This window comes from Lontra canadensis, unplaced genomic scaffold (genome assembly GCF_010015895.1).
Source record: "Lontra canadensis isolate GAN:19392208 unplaced genomic scaffold, GSC_riverotter_1.0 scaffold10, whole genome shotgun sequence".
NCBI lineage: Eukaryota > Metazoa > Chordata > Mammalia > Carnivora > Mustelidae > Lontra > Lontra canadensis.
Window position 1 is genome coordinate 15,113,247 of NW_022631004.1, and position 23,137 is coordinate 15,136,383.

General features: G+C 36.7%; 1 protein-coding gene across 1 annotated transcript in view; it reads left to right on the forward strand.

The window, feature by feature from the left end:
• The first annotated feature begins 1,223 nt into the window (after positions 1–1,223).
• The window catches only part of FZD3 (frizzled class receptor 3), a 93,858-nt gene continuing 71,944 nt past the window's right edge, over positions 1,224–23,137 (forward strand). The window contains exons 1-2 of the mRNA XM_032855705.1: positions 1,224–1,284; positions 9,971–10,654. Coding sequence (XP_032711596.1) covers positions 10,466–10,654 — 189 coding nt within the window. The 5' untranslated portion in view covers positions 1,224–1,284; positions 9,971–10,465. The remainder of the gene's footprint in view (positions 1,285–9,970; positions 10,655–23,137) is intronic.

A 23,137-nucleotide genomic window follows, 5' to 3' on the forward strand; every position in this document is an offset into this window, starting at 1 on the left:
GCTGACTTGCTTAGAATCAGCTGAAGAATCAGTATTACTTAAACAAACAAACTGTTACTGCTCAAGTGTTTATTAAGAAAATTGAAATGTCACTTCAGATCTCATTTATTATGCTTTTTCCCACAGCTCACCATCTGATGTTAAACTGTATTTGTGACTAAGCTCAATACTCATTATTTATTTAACACTTATTGAGCACCTTTTAAAAATTGTGGTAAAATACACTTAACATAAAATTTACCAATTTAACCATTGTTTAAGTGTACAGTTGAGTAGTGGCAAGTATATTCACGTTGTTGGGCAACAGGATCGGTATTATTTGAGACCATGGGCTATCAACAGAACAAAATGATGCCTATGACGTCTAGCTTGCAAAGGGAGGAAAAGGAAGAGAAAGAAAGGTAGGTACAATGTAGTAAAAGAACAGCGTTGGCTTTGAATGAATCCAGACTCCCCTTAAAAAGCTGTGTGACTGGAAAAGTCACTCAACCTTTCTGAGCGTTCTTTTTCCTCAACTGAAAAATGAGAGATTGGGTTTCGATGATCTTTAAGAATTCTCTCTGAAATGGTTTATGTAGAAGAAGAAAGGGGAAACATTTTCTACGGAGAAAAAGATGGGGGAATGCTAGCAACAACCACAAAGTCCACCTGTGCACTTAAGGTGTTGGCCACGCGGGTATAAACCGTTCCCAGGAAGGTCTCCAGTCTGCTCTGTTGTTTAAGCGTGAAGTTCTGCAACAGGCCAGATACCCAGTCCCATCTACACCCAGTGCCACCCTCAACATCTGTAACCCTACTCCTGACACCTCCAATCCCCGAGTTCCTAGGTCAGCACACTCGTTCTCAGAACAGGTTTTGGTCGTCTTGCGATGATAGATAGCATCCCGGGCTCGAGTGATGAGAGTCGCCGCGCTTTCTCAGCAGGGCAGGGAGGGTTTTGCAAAGAGGACTGAGCGCATTTAAGAGAAACCATTCCAGAGTTCGAAAGACCGCCGCCAGAGCAGGACAGCGCAAGGCGTCACCCGACGGCGCAGAGAACAAGCTGGTGCAGGGTTGTTCAGCCGGACCTCTCAGCCGGGCCCAAAATGGGAGCATTCAGCCGAGGGTGCGCAGCGCGCCTGCGTCGTGCGTGCGCGCGCGCGCGCGCGCCCCGGCGCTCCCGAAAGCTCGCGTTCGCTCCGAGGCGGCGCGCTGTTGGTCCTCGCTGGCTGCGTTTACATTAGGGACCCGCGGCCGCCTTGGGCCGGCGCTGCAGCCCCTTGGAGCCCGACCCCGAGGTGTGAGGTGAGCGACGGGGCGTGCGGCTGCCCGGCCAGCTTGGCTGGGAAAGGGCGCGGGCAGTGTGGGGAATGAGGAGGTGCCGCCGCGGCTGCCCGCTCCTCTGCCTAACCCTGTGCTGAGGAGCCACCAGCAGCTCCGGCACCTCCTCCTCAGGGATCGTTATTCTCGTCGCGGCCAAAACAAAAGCCTTCGGCGCCAGGCTGTGGCGGGGGTCGGAGGGGCTCCTCGGGACCTACGGCGCGCCGAAGGGGTGCGGAGGAGCCGACTTTGGGGTGCGGGCTGAGATGGGCAGATGCCCGGGAGATTATTAACCCTCTGCATCCTAAGCCAGCGCTGGGCAACCTGTGCGAGTGTGGACCGCGGCTCCCTCTCGGCCACCCTCCGCCCAAACCCTGGGCGGAGGAAGGTGTCTGGGCTGAGCGCCCACTCCCTGGGTCGGCGCCGCGGGGGCGCGTGGCGCTCGCGGGAGAGTGGGTGGAGGACGCGGCGGCCGAGGGGGGTGGGGGGAGGAGGACAATACATCTAGGGCTCGGGCGCCTGGGGCCGGCCCGAGACCCACGTTAGAATTGCCCCTTGCCTGGATGTTGTTTCAGCATTTGGCCGACCTCCTATTTCCAGTGCCTAAAAGTTGTCCCCTCCATCCCATCAGTTTCCAAAGTCTGCACTGCCTCTCAGATGCCTCCCCCGCTGCCCTCTTTTATGCTAATGTGTATTTGCCGTGAGGGTACTGCTGGGTAATTAATAGACGGCCTCTCAAATGAAGGTGCTGTAAAAGCATTTCAGGACATTTTAACATCTTCCCAGAAGCTCGTTAAATCTCAGGAGTCTTGGAGTTAGGTGCTCCTCTGTAGGAGAAAGAGGGTTTCCCCCTCCCCCTTTTCTCTCTCTCTTTCTTTCTTAATTTCTTTCTTTCTTTCTTTTTTATTAAAGAACAAAAGCGCGTGCCATTAATTTAGGTGTGGGATAGATGTGAAGTTGAAAAATACCAATAAAAGAGGTCCAATTTTTTGCCCAGAATTAAAATGACATTTTGAATTTTGGTTTTCTTCTGAATTTGGGCAGATGCAGCAGCAGACCAGACCCAACACCTATAAAAATGACTGCTGTATAAAAGTATCCAAACAAAATCTTATTTTATAGAAGTGGTTTTGATAGACTGTAATGTTTATTTACAGGAATTGGGTTACTTTGCAAAGCCAATACTGCAAGAGCAAGGAAACAAAGACCTGACTGACATGAGGGATGTTACCTCCCTCTTCAGCCTTTTAGTCTTCAGTGGTGTGCTGACAGTGTGAGGAATAGATAAATTCTTAGTTCTGTTATTAAGAAGCAAGATACTGCTTCACATCCATACTTTTAAGCAAATCGATACTATATTCTTGGGGGGGTGTGGGGACGAGGTCATTTACATGAACTACCAAGCCACAGCTAAGGGTAAAAAGATTCAGAGTTAGGGAAAGTAGGAAAGAGGCGTGAAAGCTTAATGGGTGGGCTTGAAGGGATGGAGTTGAAGATAAAATATAATTCCCTCTCTAGCTGTCTCTGTCAATTAAATAAAATCTTAAAAAAAAAAAAAGATGCACCCCTTCTCTTACCCTCTTGCCTTTTATTTAGTAAAATAACGTGTTCTTCCTCTACCCACCAAATGTTTTGAAACTATCAAGAGAATAAAACCTACCATCCTACCTTCTCTTTCTTAATATATTTTTTTAATCTCATCCACTTACTAATATTCTCTACTTTTTCACCTCTCCTAAATCTATAACAGCGTCCCATTAATAGTAGAAGGAATGACTGTTGGGCTCTTTCATTCTTTTCCTCATCTTAGCTACGATATTCTTTTGAGCTTTATTTTGTGCTTTGAATATTTAGGCAGATTTTTCTTGGGAGTTCCATGATTGAGATATTTGAAGTAGGGAAGGTTGAGAGGAATTTAATAAAGTGCACATTCTTTCTTTGTATAGTACAGTGTGGAAGGCTTTGTCATGGGGAAAGGAAAAAGGAGTTTTTAACTCATAGTAAGTCCTCTGTTTCCCATTTCAGGAAAAACTCTACCTGTCTTAAATTTCATATTAGTTTGTTAGTAAAACTATAAGATTGTATACGCAAAAGTAATTCTGAGCATATTAGTTTGTTGATGTTAGGCTTCTCTTACTCTATTTTCTTTAGGAAACGTGATAGGAAACAGTTCTTACGTCTTTACCTTTCACAGAAGAGCGTGATGGTTGGCCTCATGGTTGTTTTTTTTTTTAACTCCTAAAACTCTACAACTATGGCTGCTTAAAGCTGTAGCTTCCAATGAAAAGACCAATAATGCAAATAAAAAGTGATTTGGTAAATGTCTGTTGAAATTATTCAATAAAGATTTGAGGAAAGAGTAAGAACTCTTCACTGGCTAGGGAGGAGTTTTGTTTTGTTTTTGTTTGTTTGTTTGTTTTTTTAGATTTTATTTATTTATTTGACAGAGAAAGATCATAAGTAGGCAGAGAGGCAGGCAGAGAGAGAGGAGGAAGCAGGCTCCCCGCCGAGCAGAGAGCCCGATGCGGGCCTCGATCCCAGGACTCTGGGATCATGACCCGAGCTGAAGGCAGAGGCCTTAACCCACTGAGCCACCCAGGCGCCCTAGGGAGGAGTTTTAACTTGATGATTGCATCAAAGTGCTTTTCACTTCATTTTGCTAAGAACTATTGACACTTTTGGTGGATCCAAGGAATGAAGTATATAACTAGGCTAGTGAGCCCAAAACAACAACAGCAGCAAAATCCTGATTTCCAGATTTTATCTCTCTGAAATAATTTTACAGTCAAAGCGTACAAACCAAACAAACCTTGCTAAGGGAAAAAGTCGGGCTTGATGTTAGGGGATTTTCTGATGAGTAGATCTTAATTGGAAAGGGAAAACTGGGCTGGAATTTCAATCCAATTTTTTTTTTTTTTTTTTTTTTTTTAAGTTCAGTATCTGGCCATCCTTGAACTTTCCATTTTGGTGTTTTGAAGATTTTGTTTTTTAAAGTAATCCCTACACGCAGTGTGGGACTCAAACTCCCAACACCCAGTACAAATTAAGAGTCACGTGCTCCACTCACTGAGCCACTGAGATAACCAATTAACTTTCCATTTTTGTTTTCAGGTTAGTTTTAAAAGATCTGGTTTCTTTAGTCTTAAAAGTAATTTTTAATTTGTAAAATGAGATGGATTTTGATGCCTATAATTCATTTTAATTTGACCCTAAATGTGTTTTTTTTCCTTTTTTTTTTTTTATAAGCCTTATCATCACTCAGCACATTGGATGATTAGGTTATTTGTGGTAATAGGTAGATGCCGAGATGGACTTTAAAATTTAGACAGATGACATAGAGCAGAAAGAGATCCTCATTCAGAGATTAATAGGAATCTAGGCCCTATGAATTAAATATGAAGCTATATAAACTTAGCAACCAGGAAACAAAATTTTGAGAATAAATTCATTTTTTATATAAGATGTGGAAAACAAAAGGCCAGAGAACACGTGGATTTTAGGAAAAGGAAAGTAACACTTAGAACAGTGACTATGCTCTGAGTGTATATTTTGTTTCTCTTACAATACAGTATTTTCCCTTAGAGGAGAAACTTAATTATTTAGAGGTAATCATTGCTAGTCCTTGTGGTGCATTCTTGGAAATCTGAAAGAAGACAATATCACCCCTGTTCCGACTGTAGCCGTTGTGTGTGAAGCAGCCTTCGGATTGTATTTCTGAATTTGAAATGCAAAATGTTGTTTATAAGGTGTCGAGAAAATTAAATCTAAACCAAGAATGATGAAGTGGATCATTTTGTGTACAAAAAGTATGAATTGGAATAGAATTACTGAACCTAATCTTTTGCAGGACCCTCTTGATAGCCCCAGGACCTACTTTGTCAGTCTTTCTTCAGGATTCAGCCTGCTTTCCTCTTCACAGTTGCCACCTCTTGCTTTTCCCACCTAAGTGCTTTGGGTCTGGTTTTGCAGCTAGCCTGGAAAAACAGTCTTCCAAGATTGAATCTCCTACCCTTTTATTGCTGTTTTTCGGGACAAATACTCAGCTTATTTTATTTTAAGGGCTTTTACAATTTAACTGGTAATTAGGGAGTATCAGATTCCTAATATTATACATTTATAAAAGTTAGATGTATCTAGTCCTTTTGTTTTCTGATGGAATGATAATTAGGCAACTTAGTTTTCCATGTATCTTACATTGCTGTATGGAGAAGTGAGTGTGCCTTTCCTCCCACAAGTAGGGCATGAATAGCTGTTGCCATGTCACTCACTTTTTGATGGCCCCTGGTCCCTGAAGCTGTTTGCTCCAGTTGTGTTCACTCAGCAGGTCCCTTTATTTATCTGAGATGCTGCAGATTCTATTGGTAAACAGTATAATATCAGTAAGAATGCCAAAATTACTGTTAATCTTTGTTTAATGAGTTGGTATATTTTGGCAGGACCTCATTGGGTCCAGGATTTTCTCTATTTCCTGCAGATCTGGAACTTCAACTTACAGCTTTTCCATAGATGACTCTACCTTAGGAAAAATGACTTTTTGCTACCCACACAGTCCTGTTTAGAAGCAGTATCTCATTGTTATTGAAGAGCGATTTGGAACGCATATCAAAAGTTCTTTTAAAATGCGCATACTGTTTGATTCAGCTGATCAGTGATCTGATTTTTTTCAGTACTGAAAACCAGTTTTTACTCAAACTAAATTGATCATCACTTTTTGGCTTTCCTTACTACCTGCAGTAGGGCATTAGAGTGTCCCTTTGCTTGTTCCTTAATTAGCAGCCAATAAATCAGTGATTCAACTAGTATTTATTACTGTTAGCTAGTCAGCACACATTGGGAGGTTTAGCCAAGTTAATTATTCCATATACAGAATAATGTTCCGTAGGTTCTTTTATTAAACCTCAGAGCATTTATAATATATTAAAGCAGTTGAAATGGTTTTATTCTGTGTATATATTTTTTGACTGAAATAGATTGGACATGTATGCTGTTTAGAAAATTGTTTTAATTTTATTTTTTACTTAGTGTATTGTTACTGACTATATAATATTCCACCATGTGGTTATACCATAGTGTGTTTTTTTGTTTTGTTTTGTTTTGTTTTAAATTTTTTTAATTAACATATAATGTATTATTAGCCTCAGGGGTACAGGTCTGTGAATCATCAGGCTTACACATTTCACAGCACTCACCATAGCACATCCCCTCCCCAGTGTTCATAACCCAACCACACTCTCCCTAGCCTCCCACCCCCCAGCAACCCTCAGTTTGTTTTGCAAGATTAAGAATCTCTTATAGTTTGTCTCCCTCCCAATCCTATCTTGTTTCATTATTTCCTTCCCTACTTTTTTTTTTTTTAATGAATCCCTTATTGGTAGACTTAGGTTATTTCTAGTTTTTTATTCTATAAAGTGTTACTCTCATTTTGATTATGCATCATGTGTACTTGTGTGTTTATGTAGAATAAATTATAGATTTGTTGCATCAAATTGTGCCCATTTTAAGGGCTTTTGAGATAAGTAGCCATTTTTAAAATACCAGCTGTAAACCAGTTATTGGAATGTTGAAAATGTTCTCTTTTCTGCATCCTCTCCTGTACTGTGTTCTATCATTTGTTATTTCTGCCTGTCTGATTGGCAAAAGTGTTCTCTCATATTTGCATTTTTTTCATTATTAGTAAAGTCGAATATTTTTGTGTGTCTGTTGGTTATTTGTCATTCATTCGTAAATTTATGTCCTTTTCCCATTTTTCTGTTAAAGTTTTATTCTTTATCTGCTTTTATTTTTTAAATTTGTTTTAGGTATTACTTTTGCTAAGCATATAATATTTAAATATACCTATTCTCTTTAAATTACTTGGTTTTAGGGTAGAATTTCTCAAAACGTGACTTACGGACCATTTGTTACAGTACCTGAGGTGACTGTTAGAATGTAGTCCGTTCTCCAGAGATTCAAATTTCTTAGACTTCTAAGGGGAATCCATGAATCTACCACTACACATTAAAATTAGAGAGCCTCTCATTTGGAGGAAACATATTGTTTTAAGATTTTTACTGCCTTATTTTCTTTTTGTCTTACTGAATTCACTTTTTTTTTTTTTAAGATTTTATTTATTTATTTGACAGACAGAAATCACAAGTAGGGGGAGAGGCAGGCAGAGAGAGAGAGGAAGAAGCAGGCTCCCCGCTGAGCAGAGAGCCCAATGCGGGGCTCTATCCCAGGACCCTGGGACCATGACCTGAGCTGAAGGCAGAGGCTTTAACCCACTGAGCCACCCAGGCGCCCCCCCTGAATTCACTTTTTATTTCAATAATCATAAACTACAGTCTTAAAGTACTAAGATTTTCATCCTACTCCAGCCTAACAATAGATTTTCCAGAAGTGTTTTGATATATGGTAATTTGGGTGTTGTAGTACATAAAGGAAACTTTTTTAAGACAGTGGGAAGCTTCATTTGTATAGGAGGAAAAGGACTAATTTAAAGTAAAGTAGGGAGAAGTATAAGGGGGTGTCATCTAGTTTTAAAAACCCAATGAGATATTTCTCATTCCTTCTTTTATATGGTAGTCTTCTTTGAACCATAAATTTGAAACACCTGTTTGAAAAATTAGTCTAATGGCATCTGAGTAGTTCAGTCAGTTAACCAAGCATCTGCCTTCGGCTCAGGACATGATCTCAGGGTCCTGGGATCAAGCCCCACATTGGGCTCCCTGTTCAGCAGGGAGCCTGCTTCTCCCTCTCCCACGCCCCCTGCTTGTGCACTCTCTCTCTCTGTCAAATAGATAAATCAAATCTTTAAAAAAAAAAAAATTAGTCTAAATGAAATTTGAAAGATTGTTGGTATTATTATGTATATATTCAAAAAAGGAGCAATGTTCTCTTTAGTTTTTTTTTTTTTTAAGTTGCAATCAGGTGAACATGCTGCCTAAGCAATAAACTACAAAGACTGAACTTACATGGATATTTTAATACTGTAACCAAGTAAAGCTTTCAGTAGTTATTTGACACATATTTAATGATATGCATAATTGTTACTGTGTTGCACATAATTAAGCTTAAATATAAACGACTGTGTTTACTACCAGTTTTCTGTAACCAGACCTCGCATTTCTGGGGCCAGCTTGAAGGAGGAAAAAAATACGGCAGGCCAAAAAGCTGTCGCAAAGATCTCTGACTTAGAGATTTTGCATAGAGAATAGTCATTTGGGGCAGGGATTGCTCATAAATTTAATGTTTCTAATTCTGTTTTTTAGTATTCCCAATTCCTAGACTTCCTTTTCCCTTCCACCACTCAATACCATGTACTAGAGGAAGAAATTGGAAAGATTCAGCAACTGCTTTATTTTCTCCAAATAGTTTTTTCTGCTTAGTAACTAAAGTTTGGGATGCAGCAGTTCCAAGCATTGATAGTGAACAAAGAACAGTTTCTTTCCCTGCTTCACTCAAAGGAGTCCAGGTCTCAAAGTCTAAGCTGTCATGGGCTTTAGTATTTAAGTTGTCATATTAACTTGGGTCTCTGAGAGTTTGTGAATCTGAACTCATGTGTTTTGAGCATAGGCTCTTCACAACAAACAGAAATAACCAATGTATATAAAACAAAATGAAATTTAACATCATTGTTAAGCCAAATGAAAGTATCATAACTTAGTAAATGCTTTTTCCTACCAGACCTACCTTTCATTCTGCCCACACGCTCTCAGCCCCAAATAAGATAGGTATTCTTGCCCCTGGAAAAGTAGGGGCAAGTCAGAAGAATCTAAAGCTTAGTGAAAACTGTAACTGAGAATCATTCCTATTCTTGCTGTGATTTTTTTGGGGCAGTGGGGGGGATGTTTTTTATTCTCTGCAGCCTAGCTATACAATGAAACATTTGTTAGTCAAATATTTCTACATCTGTGATACTGCTTTTGCACTATCTAAAAAGATGATATAATGTTGGAAAAATTTCTTGAAAGTACTTTTAGAACCTTCTGTTTGCCAGTTCAATATTGGTTGATGGAGATCGCCCTTGTGTAAGTGTAATTTAGTAATAAAATTACCTAATGTTTGGTGCTACTTTACCATTTTATAAAGTACTTTTACATATATTATCTCATAATTCACTCACATATCATCCTTATCAGAGAGAGAGTATTTTCAGGAAGAAAAATTCTGAGTTCAGAGAAGTTAAATGATATGTTTATACTTACACAGCTAGTAAGGGACTTGAATTCGTATCTTTCAATTTATGTATATTTCACTGTTTTCGCAGATACCTTCTGCCGTGTCAGTTAATGTAAAAATGCACTATTAATGATTAAAACAGATACAAATTTTAAATTCAGTAATTTTGGTTATAAATATGGCAGATATTAAAAGATTTTATTTGTCTAAGTATGGCAGATATTTAAATTTATGACAACAGCATAAACTTTTCAAAATGGATCAATTATAGCTTGTGACAAAGGAAAAACTGCCATTCTAGATAAGAAATTAAACTATATGTTATATTAACAATTGAAGGAAGAAATTTTGCCTTTAAATTCTGGTTAAGGATTGTTTTAGTATATCTATATCATAAATGATAAAGTAGAAAAACTATACCATGTCTCTGAAATACCCATGTATTTATGTGAGTTCAGTGTGATTGATACCTCTCATCAAAGATTGTTTTCTTTATTTCTCTCTCTCACAGTTCGTTGTTGGTGTACGGAAACACAACTGACTTTTGTGTATTGATTTTGTATCCTGCAACTTTACTGAACTCATCAAAGACTTTAATAACAAGTCTACAGTATTTTGAGAGGAAATTACTAATATCTCTCATTTAAAAAAATACTTCTCAGATATTTCAATCAAAGGAAGAAATAGCTCTTCTCCTAAGATGGAATCTGTTGTTTGGGAATGTGGTTGATCAACTTGATATGTTGGCCAAATGTGCCCTATGTAATAAAATGAAAAGAAGAGACAAGATGATGTCATTTTCCCATATTGTGAAACCAAAAACAAATGCCTTTTGTGAGACCAAGCTAACAAACCTCTGACGGTGCAAAGAGTATTTAACTGTTTGAAGAACTTAACAGTAACATATAGAAGAGATACTTTCAAGCTGAGACCTGCAGGTATATAAAGATCTAAAATCCTTATTGAGTAGGCCTGATCAACCAAATCTCATTCAGATCCAGGAAGGATGGCTATGAGTCGGATCGTCTTCTACTTTTGGCCCTTGACTATGTTTGTGGGACATATAGGTGGGCACAGTTTGTTTTCTTGTGAACCCATTACCTTGAGGATGTGCCAAGATTTGCCTTATAATACTACCTTCATGCCTAATCTTCTGAATCACTATGACCAACAGACAGCAGCTTTAGCAATGGAGGTAAGACTTGATTTTTATTTGACATATCTTAGACAGTGATTCTTATATTGTCTTATTAACTAATGAATGTGTCTGACAAAAAAAAAAAGAAGAATGTTATTTTAAACTATATCTTCTACATTAAGAAGTTATATATTTAGATTCAACTCTAATAGATTGAGGAATTCATGTTTGGGGAATGTTACTCTTGACCTATTTTTTGATATGCTTTTATAAAGAAATATGAAACACTGGAACATGGGAGATAATAGCCATTCAGAAGTTTAAAACTGTCCAGTTATGATATGATTACATTCTTTCTGTTTGGCTGATAATAAAACCTCAGATAAAGAGTAGAATATAATAATAGTCACAGTTCAGCCCTTACTTATTGACAGTAATGTGATCTTGTAAAGTACGTTCTTTGTTCAGCCTTTAGGCTAGGGGTTTATGGTATTTGAATACTCTTAAAATTAAAAAAAAATTTTTTTGGCTTTACCATCACATCAATTTAAGAATTATAACTCCTGGTGAACAAAAAAGGTTTGGTGGTATAAATTTTCTGCCCTTGACCTCTCCCAGCTTTGCAAAAATGTGTTGCCTTACCTGAGTTTTTCTAATGGTAATTTTTCAGGTAACTTTTTAATTATTTTACTTTAGAAACTATGACAAATTAATGGCTATAGTGAACAATAGGTTTAAGTAAGTATGCATGCATTTCTATAGAGGTTTTAGAATTGTGAACAAGGATAATATGTTTACCACATAGGAGCTAGGAGGCAGCAGGTGGTGGCAATAGGAAGCATAGGCTTTGGAGTTATACAAACCTGGGTTTGAATTCTAGCTTTACCACTTTCTAGCTTTATCACTTTAGGCAAGTTATGTGAACTTTCTTACCATAGTTTCTTTGCTTCTAAAGTGGAGCTAATAATTATACAGATAATGTTTTGCAGTTTAGTCTGTAATCTATTGTTACAGTGCTTTCAGCACATTGAAGCCTACATGTTTTAGAATGCTTCATTTTATGGCAAAACCCAAAGATTCATTACTTCCAAGTAAACTAACATAAATGTGTCTGGGAAAATTTTTTAGAAAGATGATTATTTATAGATTTTGAAATGTGAAAGGTTATCTTATATATTCCAGACCACTATAGCAGTTGAACAAAACATTTTCTGCTCTTCTAACTATATAAGGTCTAACTGGTAAAGAGAGATTTGGTATAGACTATCAGATTAGGATACAGAAATGGGTATTGGTTTAATACATTAATTTGGTTCTGGACATAGTAGTCCTTACTGTGTATTAAACCCATCAATTCTCTTACAAAACAATTGAAGTAGGAATACCTTTGTTTTTAGTATCATTATTTCAGTATAACTCCTTTAGAAAGCAAATAGGGTACTAAGAAGCAAGTTACCAAGATATTTGAACTGATTTGGGTTCTTTTATCTCTGCTTTGTAGTAGCTTTGAACTTTGAGCAAGTCACTTAACAAGTTCCTTAGCCTTGGTTTCATTTGTGAAAAGGCAGTAAATAACAAAAAACCTCGGAGGCCTGTTAGGATTAAACTTATAAAGTAGCTAGCAAAGTGTATGGCACACAGTAGGTTAACTTCAGATGATTCTATTCCAAATACCATTTCTAAATGATCCTAAAGAGAAAGTACTAGAAAGATAATGTATTTGTTGCAAGTGAACTTGCATTCCTAGGTGTATGCTCTTGGGACATTCAAAATAATGGCATAGTAAGCTATCACTACCCTCCTCTCAGAGTTGCATGTGTAGTCTAGATCTTTTATTGGCAATAAGGTTGCTTCTGTTTAAATTCCACACGTTAGGAGAGAGCACCTAGGTGGGCAATATTTTCTGAGAGAAAGCTCTAGTTCTTTAATGCAAACAATGCTGCAGATAGTTGTTTGTTGCATGGTTGTCATATCAAGACACTGATGCCACTGACAGAATTGTCAGACAGTTTGAGTATAAAGTTTCTGTAATAGCAAAGGGCATGGAAACTAAGTAGTTTCCACCTTCCAGATAGAAGTAAGGAAACAAGGACATGGAAACTCAGCAGTTTCCATCCTTCCAGGTGGAAGTGAGGATTCTTGGGTCCTTACAAGGACTTGAATCTGCTGATGACACCTCTATCTCTGATCTTAGAGTGTATCTGTCAACTTTTACCAGGAGCAAGTAGTTGGAGCAAACAATTGAAGAACATTTTTGAGTGTTCACTGTGGGACAGGGTGAGTTGAAAGATAGTTTCTTAGGGCTAGCTAGCATCGTTCTGCTTTCGCATGTTTCAAGTCTGCTTTGGGTTCATTCCTGTACTGATCTGGTGAATCATAATAAGTGCCCGGAAGAGAATAGTTCATGATAGTGAGCTGGGATACCACAGATGAGAGAAAATACAAAATCTGGGTTATTTCAAATATGATTATTCACAGTCAGTCAGTTGGCTGTTCTTTCATTGTAGGAGTAAGATTCTTTGTACTTTCATTGAAATTGGGACATGTTTAAATAAATGGGGTAAGTCTCAAGTCATTAAGTTGGAAAAGAAAAGATCTTTTCTAATATGTTTATTATTTCTCTATTTCTCCCTTCGAAAACATACTCATCTATACACAAACATACACACTAAATTTTTATGAGTTCTTAACTTAGTATCTTTTCCCCTGCCAATGGTTTTTGATAGGGAACAAAACAAAACAAAACACAACTTCTCATTCCTGAGTTTCCTAAACCATTTTGAGCTATCCAAATTTCTCAGTAAATTTTTGGGAGCTGTCCAGCATGGACAACAAATTGTCAACAAATTATTAGTAACTATCTTTACCAACCACACATTATCAGGTATTTATGACTGCAGTGGTAATGAAAGAGATCTGAACTGTCTTTCCCCATATACTGGATAATTAAATACAGTTGAATAGGAAGGACACAGTTTAGTGAAAAAAGCATTGAAATGGGGATAGGAAATTTTGTATTTTGCTGCTAACTAGTTTTGTAACTTTTTTATTTTGGTTTCCTCTAGGAAGTGAATGTCTTTCCCTGTCCATTTTATAAGGTTGTTAAGATCAAATGATGTGGGATGCCTGGGTGGCTCAGTTGATTAAGTATCTGCCTTTGCCTCGGGTCATGATCCCAGGGTCTTGGGATTGAGTTCCACATCGGGCTCCTTGTTCAACGGGGAGCCTTCTTCTCCCTCTGCTTCTCCCTCCTCTTCTCCTTCTGCCTACCATTCCCCCTGCTTGTGCTCTCTCTCTCTGTCTCTGACAAATAAATAAATAAAATCTTTTTTTAAAAAGGTCAAATAATGTAAGTGGTATGTATACGTAAAAACTGAAAAGTTAAAGTGCTGTGTGAATGCAAAGCAGTAGTCCTTATCGCCTGTCACCCTGTTTAACTTCAGTTAGTGTGTGGAACAAGCATTCATCTCTTTACAATGTTGATCACTTGTCTACTCTTTTTTTTTTTTTTTTTAAAGAATGAGAGAGAGGGAACCCACACACTCAAGGCAGATGTGAGCGTGGGCAGAGGGAGAGAGAGAGAGAGAATCTTAAGCAGGCTCCGTGCCCAGTGTAGTCCCTGATTTAGAGCTTGATCCCATTACCCTGAGATCATGACCTGAGCTGAAATCAAGAGTAAGACACTTAGGGAATGCAAGCTGGTGCAACCACTCTGGAAAACAGTGTGGAGGTTCCTCAAAAAACTGAAAATAGAGCTACCCTATGACCCAGAGATTGCACTACTGGGTATATATCCTAAAAATACAAACGTGGTGCTCTGAAGGGGCACGTGCACCCAAATGTTTATAGCAACAATGTCCACAATAGCCAAACTATGGAAAGAACCTAGATGTCCATCAACAGATGAATGGATAAAGAAGATGTGGTATGTATATACAATGGAATACTATGCAGCCATCAAAAGAAATGAAATCTTGCCATTTGCAACAACGTGGATGGAACTGGAGGGTATTATGCTTAGTGAAATAAGTCAATCGGAGAAAGACAACTATCATATGATCTCCCTAATATGAGGAAGTGGAGATGCAATGTGGGGGGTTTGGAGGGTAGGAAAAGAAAAAAATGAAAGAAGATGGGATCAGGAGGGAGACAAACCATAGAAGACTTGATCTCAAAAAACAGACTGAGGGTTGCTGGCGGGGAGGGGGGAAGGGAGAGGGTGGTGGGGATATGGACATTGGGGAGGGTATATGCTATGATGAGTGCTGTGAAATGTGTAAACCTGGCGATTCACAGACCTGTACCCCTGGGGATAAAAATACATTTTATGTTTATTAAAAATTTTTTGATTAAAAAAAAAAAAGAGTAAGACACTTAACTGACTGAGCCACTCAGGCTTCCCTACTCTTTTTTTAAAAAAACAAACAAACAAACAAAAAAACAGAACGCTAAAGAATAATCAGGAAAAAACTCTTGGGATTGTTTGTGTTTGCCTCCATTTCTTGTTTCCTTTTGTCATCCTCATTAAAGATTTTCTGTTGTATGGAAAACTGGCAGTGAGATATATCCTACAAGGAACACAGAACCTAAAAGCTCAAAATCCTGGTATCTTTTATGATTCATTAAGAACAAAGCATGTTTGAACCAGTCTTCATGTTATCCAAACTCAAACTGTGACTTAAAAAAAAAAACACTTTTATTATAGATAATTTCAGTTTTATAGAAATATAGATAAGATAGTATAATGGATACCATATACCAATTACCCATCATCCAGCTTCAAAAATTATCAACTCACAGCTAGTTTTGTTTCATTAATGACTGCACATCCAACTGGGTTACTTTGAAGCAAATTTCAAACACCATAATTTCATCTATAAATATTTCTGTATATATCTCTAAAAAGTAAAAACTCTTTCAAAATATATAAACACCATATCTTTATCACTTCCTCCATATCATCAACTCTCTAGTAAATTCAAATTACTCTGATTATTTCACAGTTTTTTAATAGTGGCTTTTCAAATCAGGATTCATATATTGCATTCAACTGATATGTCTCTTAAGTTTCTTTTATTATATAATTTCTTCTTCCCTTTCCTCTCTCCTTTTTCTCTTACATTATGTTTGCCGTATAGAGTTTCCCATAGTCTTTATTTTGCTGATTGCATCCCTGTGGTTTTGTTTACCAAGTTCCTCTGTCTCCTTTTTTAATTTTTTTAAAGAAAACTTCTTAGGCACATAATATCTGGTTGTCACTCTTTATAATTTTGGCAGCCGTTCATGATCCTCTCCTAGATTGTTAATTTCATTAAAATTTTGCAAAATGGTGATACTCTAATTCTGTCATTCTTCACTTCTCAGCTGGGCTGGAATGCTTTATAAACAGAAACTTCTTATTGACTATTAGGCTACAAAGTTACTCTCATGTACAGTTTATATAAGAAAGGAAAAATACTTGATCATTCTCCAGTATTTATTAGTTTTTAAGATAATGAGTTGATTCCCAGGCATGCTTCAAAGGTGACCAATGAAGTCTTTTTTTTTTTTCATAGTATCATTATAAACTCATGGATTTAACATATTTGATGTGTTTCAATCCATTGCAGTTACTGTTCTTCCTACTGGCGCTCTAACAGCATTGTCTTTGGTAGTGGGAGCCTCTTCAAGGTAGCTCCTGGTTTTTGACACTACCCTAGTAGTCTGTCATGGCTTCTTTGCTTTCTGGTATGATCCAAAGAAACTCGTTTCTTAAAATTCTGCCTTAAAGTTTGAATCAGAGATTTCTTTTTTTTTTTTTTTTTTTTTAAGATTTTATTCATTTATTTGACACAGAGAGATCACAAGCAGGCAGAGAGAGAGGAGGAAGCAGGCTCCCTGCTGAGCAGAGAGCCCGATGCGGGGCTCGATCCCAGGACCCCGAGATCATGACCTGAGCCGAAGGCAGCGGCTTAACCCACTGAGCCACCCAGGCTCCCCGAATCAGAGATTTCTTTAGAGTGCACTGGTTCCTTTTAGTTGGAAATGATATGTAGAGACCACTATCTGGGTTCTAAGCCTATTGATACTAGGCTAGTCATTTTTAGGCCTATTTGTGGACAAAGCTAGGAAACACTTTTTTTTTTTTTTAAAGAAAGTACATCATGAGTTTCTACTGATACTTTCAATTCAAATAATAGTGCAAAGTTTTTATTTAACATTTAAAAATCTTGTTTCTCTTTTTTCTTATACTAAAGCTTTATATACATACACATTATAGAATTTAAGAATATTAGCATTATTACTAACAATATGATTACTGAAAGGAGTTTCATTTTTTTTATACTTCTTTTTGTCCTTAGGGGTGTAACTCACCACAGACATACAGTAAAATTACTGTATTTTAAAGTTAAATACTTCTCTGTGTGGTTAAACTCAATACATATTTAGATTCATATGTTTCATTTTTTGATGAATGACTTTAAAAATTTTTTTGATTAAAAAAAAATTTTTTTGGTTTAAGTTTCTTTCTAATTAATTGTTTTGAAACTTTATACATAGAACAAAATACGTTCAGAGAAGTCTAGTTTCTGGCCCTTTCCCTTCTACCTTTTTCTTTCCTTCCTCTTAAACATAGTCATATAAAGGTTTTTGTTTATTCTTTCATTAAAAAGTTGTAAATGCAATATAATATTTATATAAAATGTTTATGTAATATCTGTCCATGTATATTTTTTCAACTTTCATTGGTATAGTGTCATAGTATTTGTTTTTTCTGTGTTCCTTTAACATTTTATCATGGATATTCCATAGTAGTATTTATAGATATTGCTCATTAAAAAATTTTTTTAGAAATGGCAAAATACATATAAACTTCACCATTCCAACCCTTTTAGGTTCAATGGCATTAAGTATATTCATCTCGTTATGCAATCATCCCACTATTCATCTCTAGCACTTTTTAATCTAACAAAATTAAAACTCTACCAAGTAAACAGTAACTCCCCATACTACCTTCCTTCAAGCCCCTGGCAACCACATTCTTCCTTCTCTCTGAATTTAACTATTCTTGGTACCTAATATAAAAGGTATCATGATATTTGTCCTTTTGTGATTAGCTTATTTCACTTAACATCATGTCTTCAAGGGGCGCTTGGGTGGCTCAGTCGTTAAGTGCCTTCGGCTCAGGTCATGATCCCAGGGTTTTGGGATTGAGTCCCACATGCGGCTCCCTGCTTAGCAGGAAGCCTGTTTCTCCTTCTCCCACTCCCCCTGCTTGTGATCCTGCTCTGGCTCTCTCTCTCTCTGTCAAATAAATAAATAAAATCTTAAAAAAAAAAAAAAACCCAACATAATGTTTTCAGGGTTTATCCTTGTAGCATATGCCAGAATTTCCTTCCTGTTTAAATCCAAATAATATTCCATTCTATGTGTGTACCACACTTTGTTTATCCACTCATCCATCAAATACTTGTGTTGCTCCTACCTTTTGGCTATTATGAATAATGCTGCTATGAACATGGGTGTTTGAGTTCCTGCTTTCAATTTTGGGGGATATATATACCCAGAAGTGGAATTGCTGGGACATACGATAATTCTGTGTGTAATTTTTTGAGGAACCGCCTTATTGTTTGCCATAGCAAACTGCCCCATTTTACATTCCCATCAACAGTGCCACAAATGTTCCAATTTCTCCACATCCTCGTCAATACTTGTTATTTTCTGGGTTTGTTTTTTTCTTTTTTTTTTTTTTTTAATAGTCATCCTAGTGGGTGTTAAATTGCCCTTACTTTTTTTTTTTTTTTTTTACTCAATTCCTTTTGATGGACTTTTGGGTTGTTTTCAGTCTTCCTTTTGAAATCAAGGCTTGTTCTTATTCATTTTTGTATGCCCAAAATCCAACAAGTGCCTCACACATAGGAACTGCTAAATAAACTGCTAGAAAATAAAAATGTTTGTATTAATTAACAAACTTAAGTCCCTTAAGAGGTGAGAGTAGTCTTGGTCATGTTTATATTATACCTAAGCACTTAATTTCTTTCGGTTGTAAATAGAAGTGTGCTTGATGGGGATGGTAATTCCAATTCCAAGGGTACCATATAACTATGAACACTGGTATTTTACTTTGCCTTTTGAGGGTTGGGGAGTAAATCAAAGTGACTCAGAGCTTTAGGCAGGCATCATGTGTTTGTACTTTTAAATGTTGTAATTAAGCAAAAGAACAGAGCAACCTGGCTTTCCCATCTCTAGGGCTCTAATGTTCCTTCTGCATTAAATAGTCTCTTGATCTTTGTCAAAATTCTAATGGGTATACTTGATACATTATTAAATAGGGGAAAAAAGGAGTGGATAACATTATATATGGTATGACCCTGTTTTTGTTAAAAAATATATGTGTGTGTGTTTATGCGGAATAAGGGATCTGGAAGGATTTTCACCAAGGCCAACAGTGGTTTTCCTGAATTAGCACAATTTATGTTTCCTGTGTCTTATTTAATATTTTTAAATTTTTCTATAAGAAACACATGCAGTTAAATGGTTAGTGCAGAAATTTGATTTTTAATAATCCCAACTATTCTTTTTGTTTAGTTCTCAGTTACAGTACCCAAGAGTTAGTATTTATTAAATATATTTTGGTTCAATGACTGAAACACAAGGAAGAACTTGGTAAATGCCACAAGAAGGGATTCAAAAGAGAGAAGGATCTTCTGTGAAAGGGATCAATTGTAGACAGTATTTGAATGGGCCTTGAAAGTTTTTTTGTTGTTGTTGTCTTTTGTAAGAGAATAGTGTAATATACTCCTATGTAGTAATAATTATTAACATTTTCTTGGTGGGCTTTTTAGAAAATGAAATTTGATTGCAATTCATGGCTTGTATCATCAGGATACATGCCTTATCAGATTTACTTCCCTTATTGTCTTTTGTTTGGGTTTACTATTAATGTGGTTTTATCAAAGCAAACAACAATCTAGTGAAGTAGCTTGAGAAGTCTATTGTGTGACAGGGAAACCAGTCCGGAATTAAGAATCTTCGAAATTGAAAAATGTACATACAAGCAGTGGGGCATTAATAGCATTTAGTTATTTCTGACTTGAAAAAAAAAACCTTTACATTTTTTCTTTCATTTTCTTATGTGACAAATCACTTTAAAGGAATACCTTTAAAGTACTTATTTTCAATTAAATTATGAAGTGTGGTAGAATTTTGTTTGTAAGGTTTTATCTTTTGAGAGAGATCATAGATCAGAACTGTTGATGATATTTGAAAAATATTAAAACTTCCTTAAAAGTCAAGTTTTATCGCTTCTCTGGAAATTCCCCTTTGACTTAAGGAGGTAAACATGTTCATCTCATAATGGCAAATTTCTGTAAACCAACTTACTGAAATATTGTTGGAAAGTGTTTAGTACCCTATCTCAAGACATTTTTTAAAATTAAGATTTGTAGAAGAAAAATCTGTAGGATTAAAGGTGTTTTTCAAACATAGAATTTTTAAATACAAAATCATTCTTAAAGTTTTAGAAGTTACTAAGAGTTTATTTTTACAGAAAAGGAGTTTTTTAAGGATTTTATTTTAAATCACTTGGAATTATTCTAAAAAGTTGTTTTTGAATAACTTCTTATTCTGTTTTGGATCTGAAATATAATGAATACCATTTTTTGAATTTCCAAGGCCATTCCACATTTGGTTTCACGTTTAGTGAATTTAGTCATAATATTCCCAAACGCAGTAGGATGCAGTTTCTATGGTTACCAGACCCTTTGTAGAGTGACAAAGATTGGAATTCTGATTCTCATGAGTCAAATTTTGGCCTTTGACTCTGTCCCTTTTCAGACCCCTTGCTAAGCTTGGGCTGTTGCTATGCTTGAAGGCTTGTCAGCTAGCAGGTTCCTATGGTAACAGGAATGGAAATTTGAAAGAAGAAAGAGAATGGGAGCACAAAGGCTTGGTTGATTTGAATTTGAACAAAGAATGGAGGGTTCCATGTAGTGCACCTTTGTTGTAGAAACCAGAAATTTAATTTTAGAAAGTTACTTTTCAGTTTGTAAACTTCCTATACCCTGGTCTTGATTTAGTGAACAAAAAGCATTACTGCTTAAGGAGGTACGCAGTAGGAATCTTCAAAAAATTTATCAGTTAAATTATTTTTCTATTTGATAGAGCTTTAATAGTATTATCCAATATATTCTCAACTTTACAGTATTCAGGCTACCTCTTTTAATTTTGATTTTGCTGAGGTTAACTCCAATGAGTAAAATCAAGGTGATTTGCTCATTTGAAAAATATTAATATTAATATTTCTGTTTTTATATAACTGATTTATTGAGGTAATTAGTGTACAAACTTGGACCCATTTAAAATGTTTGGTGTTTTGACACATGTGTATGCTGTGAAACCATCAACACAAAATATAGAACATTTCCATTACCTCAAAAGCTTTCTTGTGTGCCTTTGTAGTCTACCCCCCTCTTCACGCCCTGCTCCAAGCAACTATTGATCTGTTTTCTGTCACTGTGGATTAGTTTTCATTTTCTAGAGTTTTATATAAATGTAATCATACAATATCTACTTTTTTATGTCTGGTTTCCTTCACCCAGCATAATGTGCACCCATGCTTTGCTTTGCTTTTTAATAACATCATTCCAGTTGACTTTCAGTTGTTGAGAACAGGGCATTCAAATTCAGCAGAGTTCTTTAGGCCCACCATATAGGACTGCTATAGCTCTGTTAACTTGCAGCTCTTCCCTGATCGCCTTTTAAGCTTTTACTGGGTCCTGTATGCTAACTATTTCATATACTATTATTTATATGTTATTAAGACCATTTTACAGAGGAGAGAACTGAAGTTTAGAGAGGTTATGTGGAATAAATTGGTTAAGTTCAAGGGCTCTAGATAGGAATGCCAGGGTCTTGACTCTTGGGTCTGTCTTTGTATCTCTGTGATCTTGGGGAAGTTACTTAATTTTAATGTCTCATTTTCTTCATATGTATTATAAAATGTGATTAATAATTATCAGGAGGATTAAATGAGATAATGTGTATAAGGCACTTAGCTGCCTATCCCTTTAGTGCCAGTGAATGCTAGCTGAGATACACAGTACAGGGTACTTACAGCTAATAATAGTGGCAGGAGCATAAACTTGTAGCTTTAGGCTCATTGATGACTGCACAAAATAATCACTCAAATCAATTTTATAATTCATCTATAATTCACAGATGAAGGTTTTACTAACATAGTAACATAAGAATATCAGATTGGTTGATATTTTATGTGTTCCTAAGTACCACACAAGTTTTGAGACTTAAGACATACATGAAAATAAAGACATACATATGCACATAGGTATGATGCATGTTCCCATCATCAATATGTGAATGTAATAATGTTTTTAACTTTTAATTTTAAAGATTTTATTTATTTATTTATTTGACAGACAGAGATCACAAGTAGGCAGAGAGGCAGGCAGAGAGATAGAGAGGGGAAGAAGCAGGCTCCCCATTGAGCAGAGAGCCAGATGTGGGGCTTGATCCCAGGACCCTGAGATCATGACCTGAGCCGTAGGCAGAGGCTTTAACCCACTGAGCCACCCAGGCGCCCCTAACTTTTAATTTTAAAGTAATGATAGACTCATGGGAAATTGGAAAAAGAGTGCAAAGAAATTCTGTGTACCCTACCTAGTCCCTGCCCCCTCCCAACCTCAGTCTTTGTACATTATATAACTGTCATACAGCATAAAAACTAGAATTTAACCTTGGTGCTATCTATAGACCTTATGATATTTCACCAGCTTTTAAATGTACTCATTTTTGTGTGTGTATATGCATGTGACCATGTATGTAGTCTTTGCAGTTTTTTGTTTTTGTTTTTAAATAAGCTCTATGCCCAATGTAGGGCTTCAGCTCACAACACCTAGATCAAGAGGCGCATGCTCCGTGGTCTGAGCCAACCATGTGCTCCTAGTCTTTGCAATTTTACCACATATGTAGATGTGTGTAGCCACAGCTACAGTTAAAGAACTGTTTTCAAAGGAAACACGAAGGAACCACTAAGGAACTCCCTTATGCTTCCTTTCTCCCTCCACCCTTTTCCAAATCCTGAGCAGCCACTACTTTGTTCTCTTATCTGTAATTTTATCATTTCAGAATGTTATATAAATGGAATCATACAGAGTGTAATCTTTGGAGATTTTTTCATTTAACATAATAATCATTTGAGATCCATACAAGTTCTGTGTATTAATAGTTATTATTTTTAATTTCTGAATATTTTGTTATCCAGCTATACCACAATTTGTTTAATCAACCACCCATTGAAGAACATTTGGGTTGTTTCAGATCTTTGCTATTATAAATAAAGCTATTATGACCATTCGTGTACAGGTTTTTGTGCAGACATAAATTTTTATTTTGGGGGAATAAATGCCCAGGAGTATGATTGCTGGATCATATGAGAAACATATGTTTGGAATTTTAAGAAACTGCTAAACTGTTTTCCATGGTGGTTGTACCATTTTATATTCTCACCAGCAACACATTGAGAGATTTACTTTTCCTATA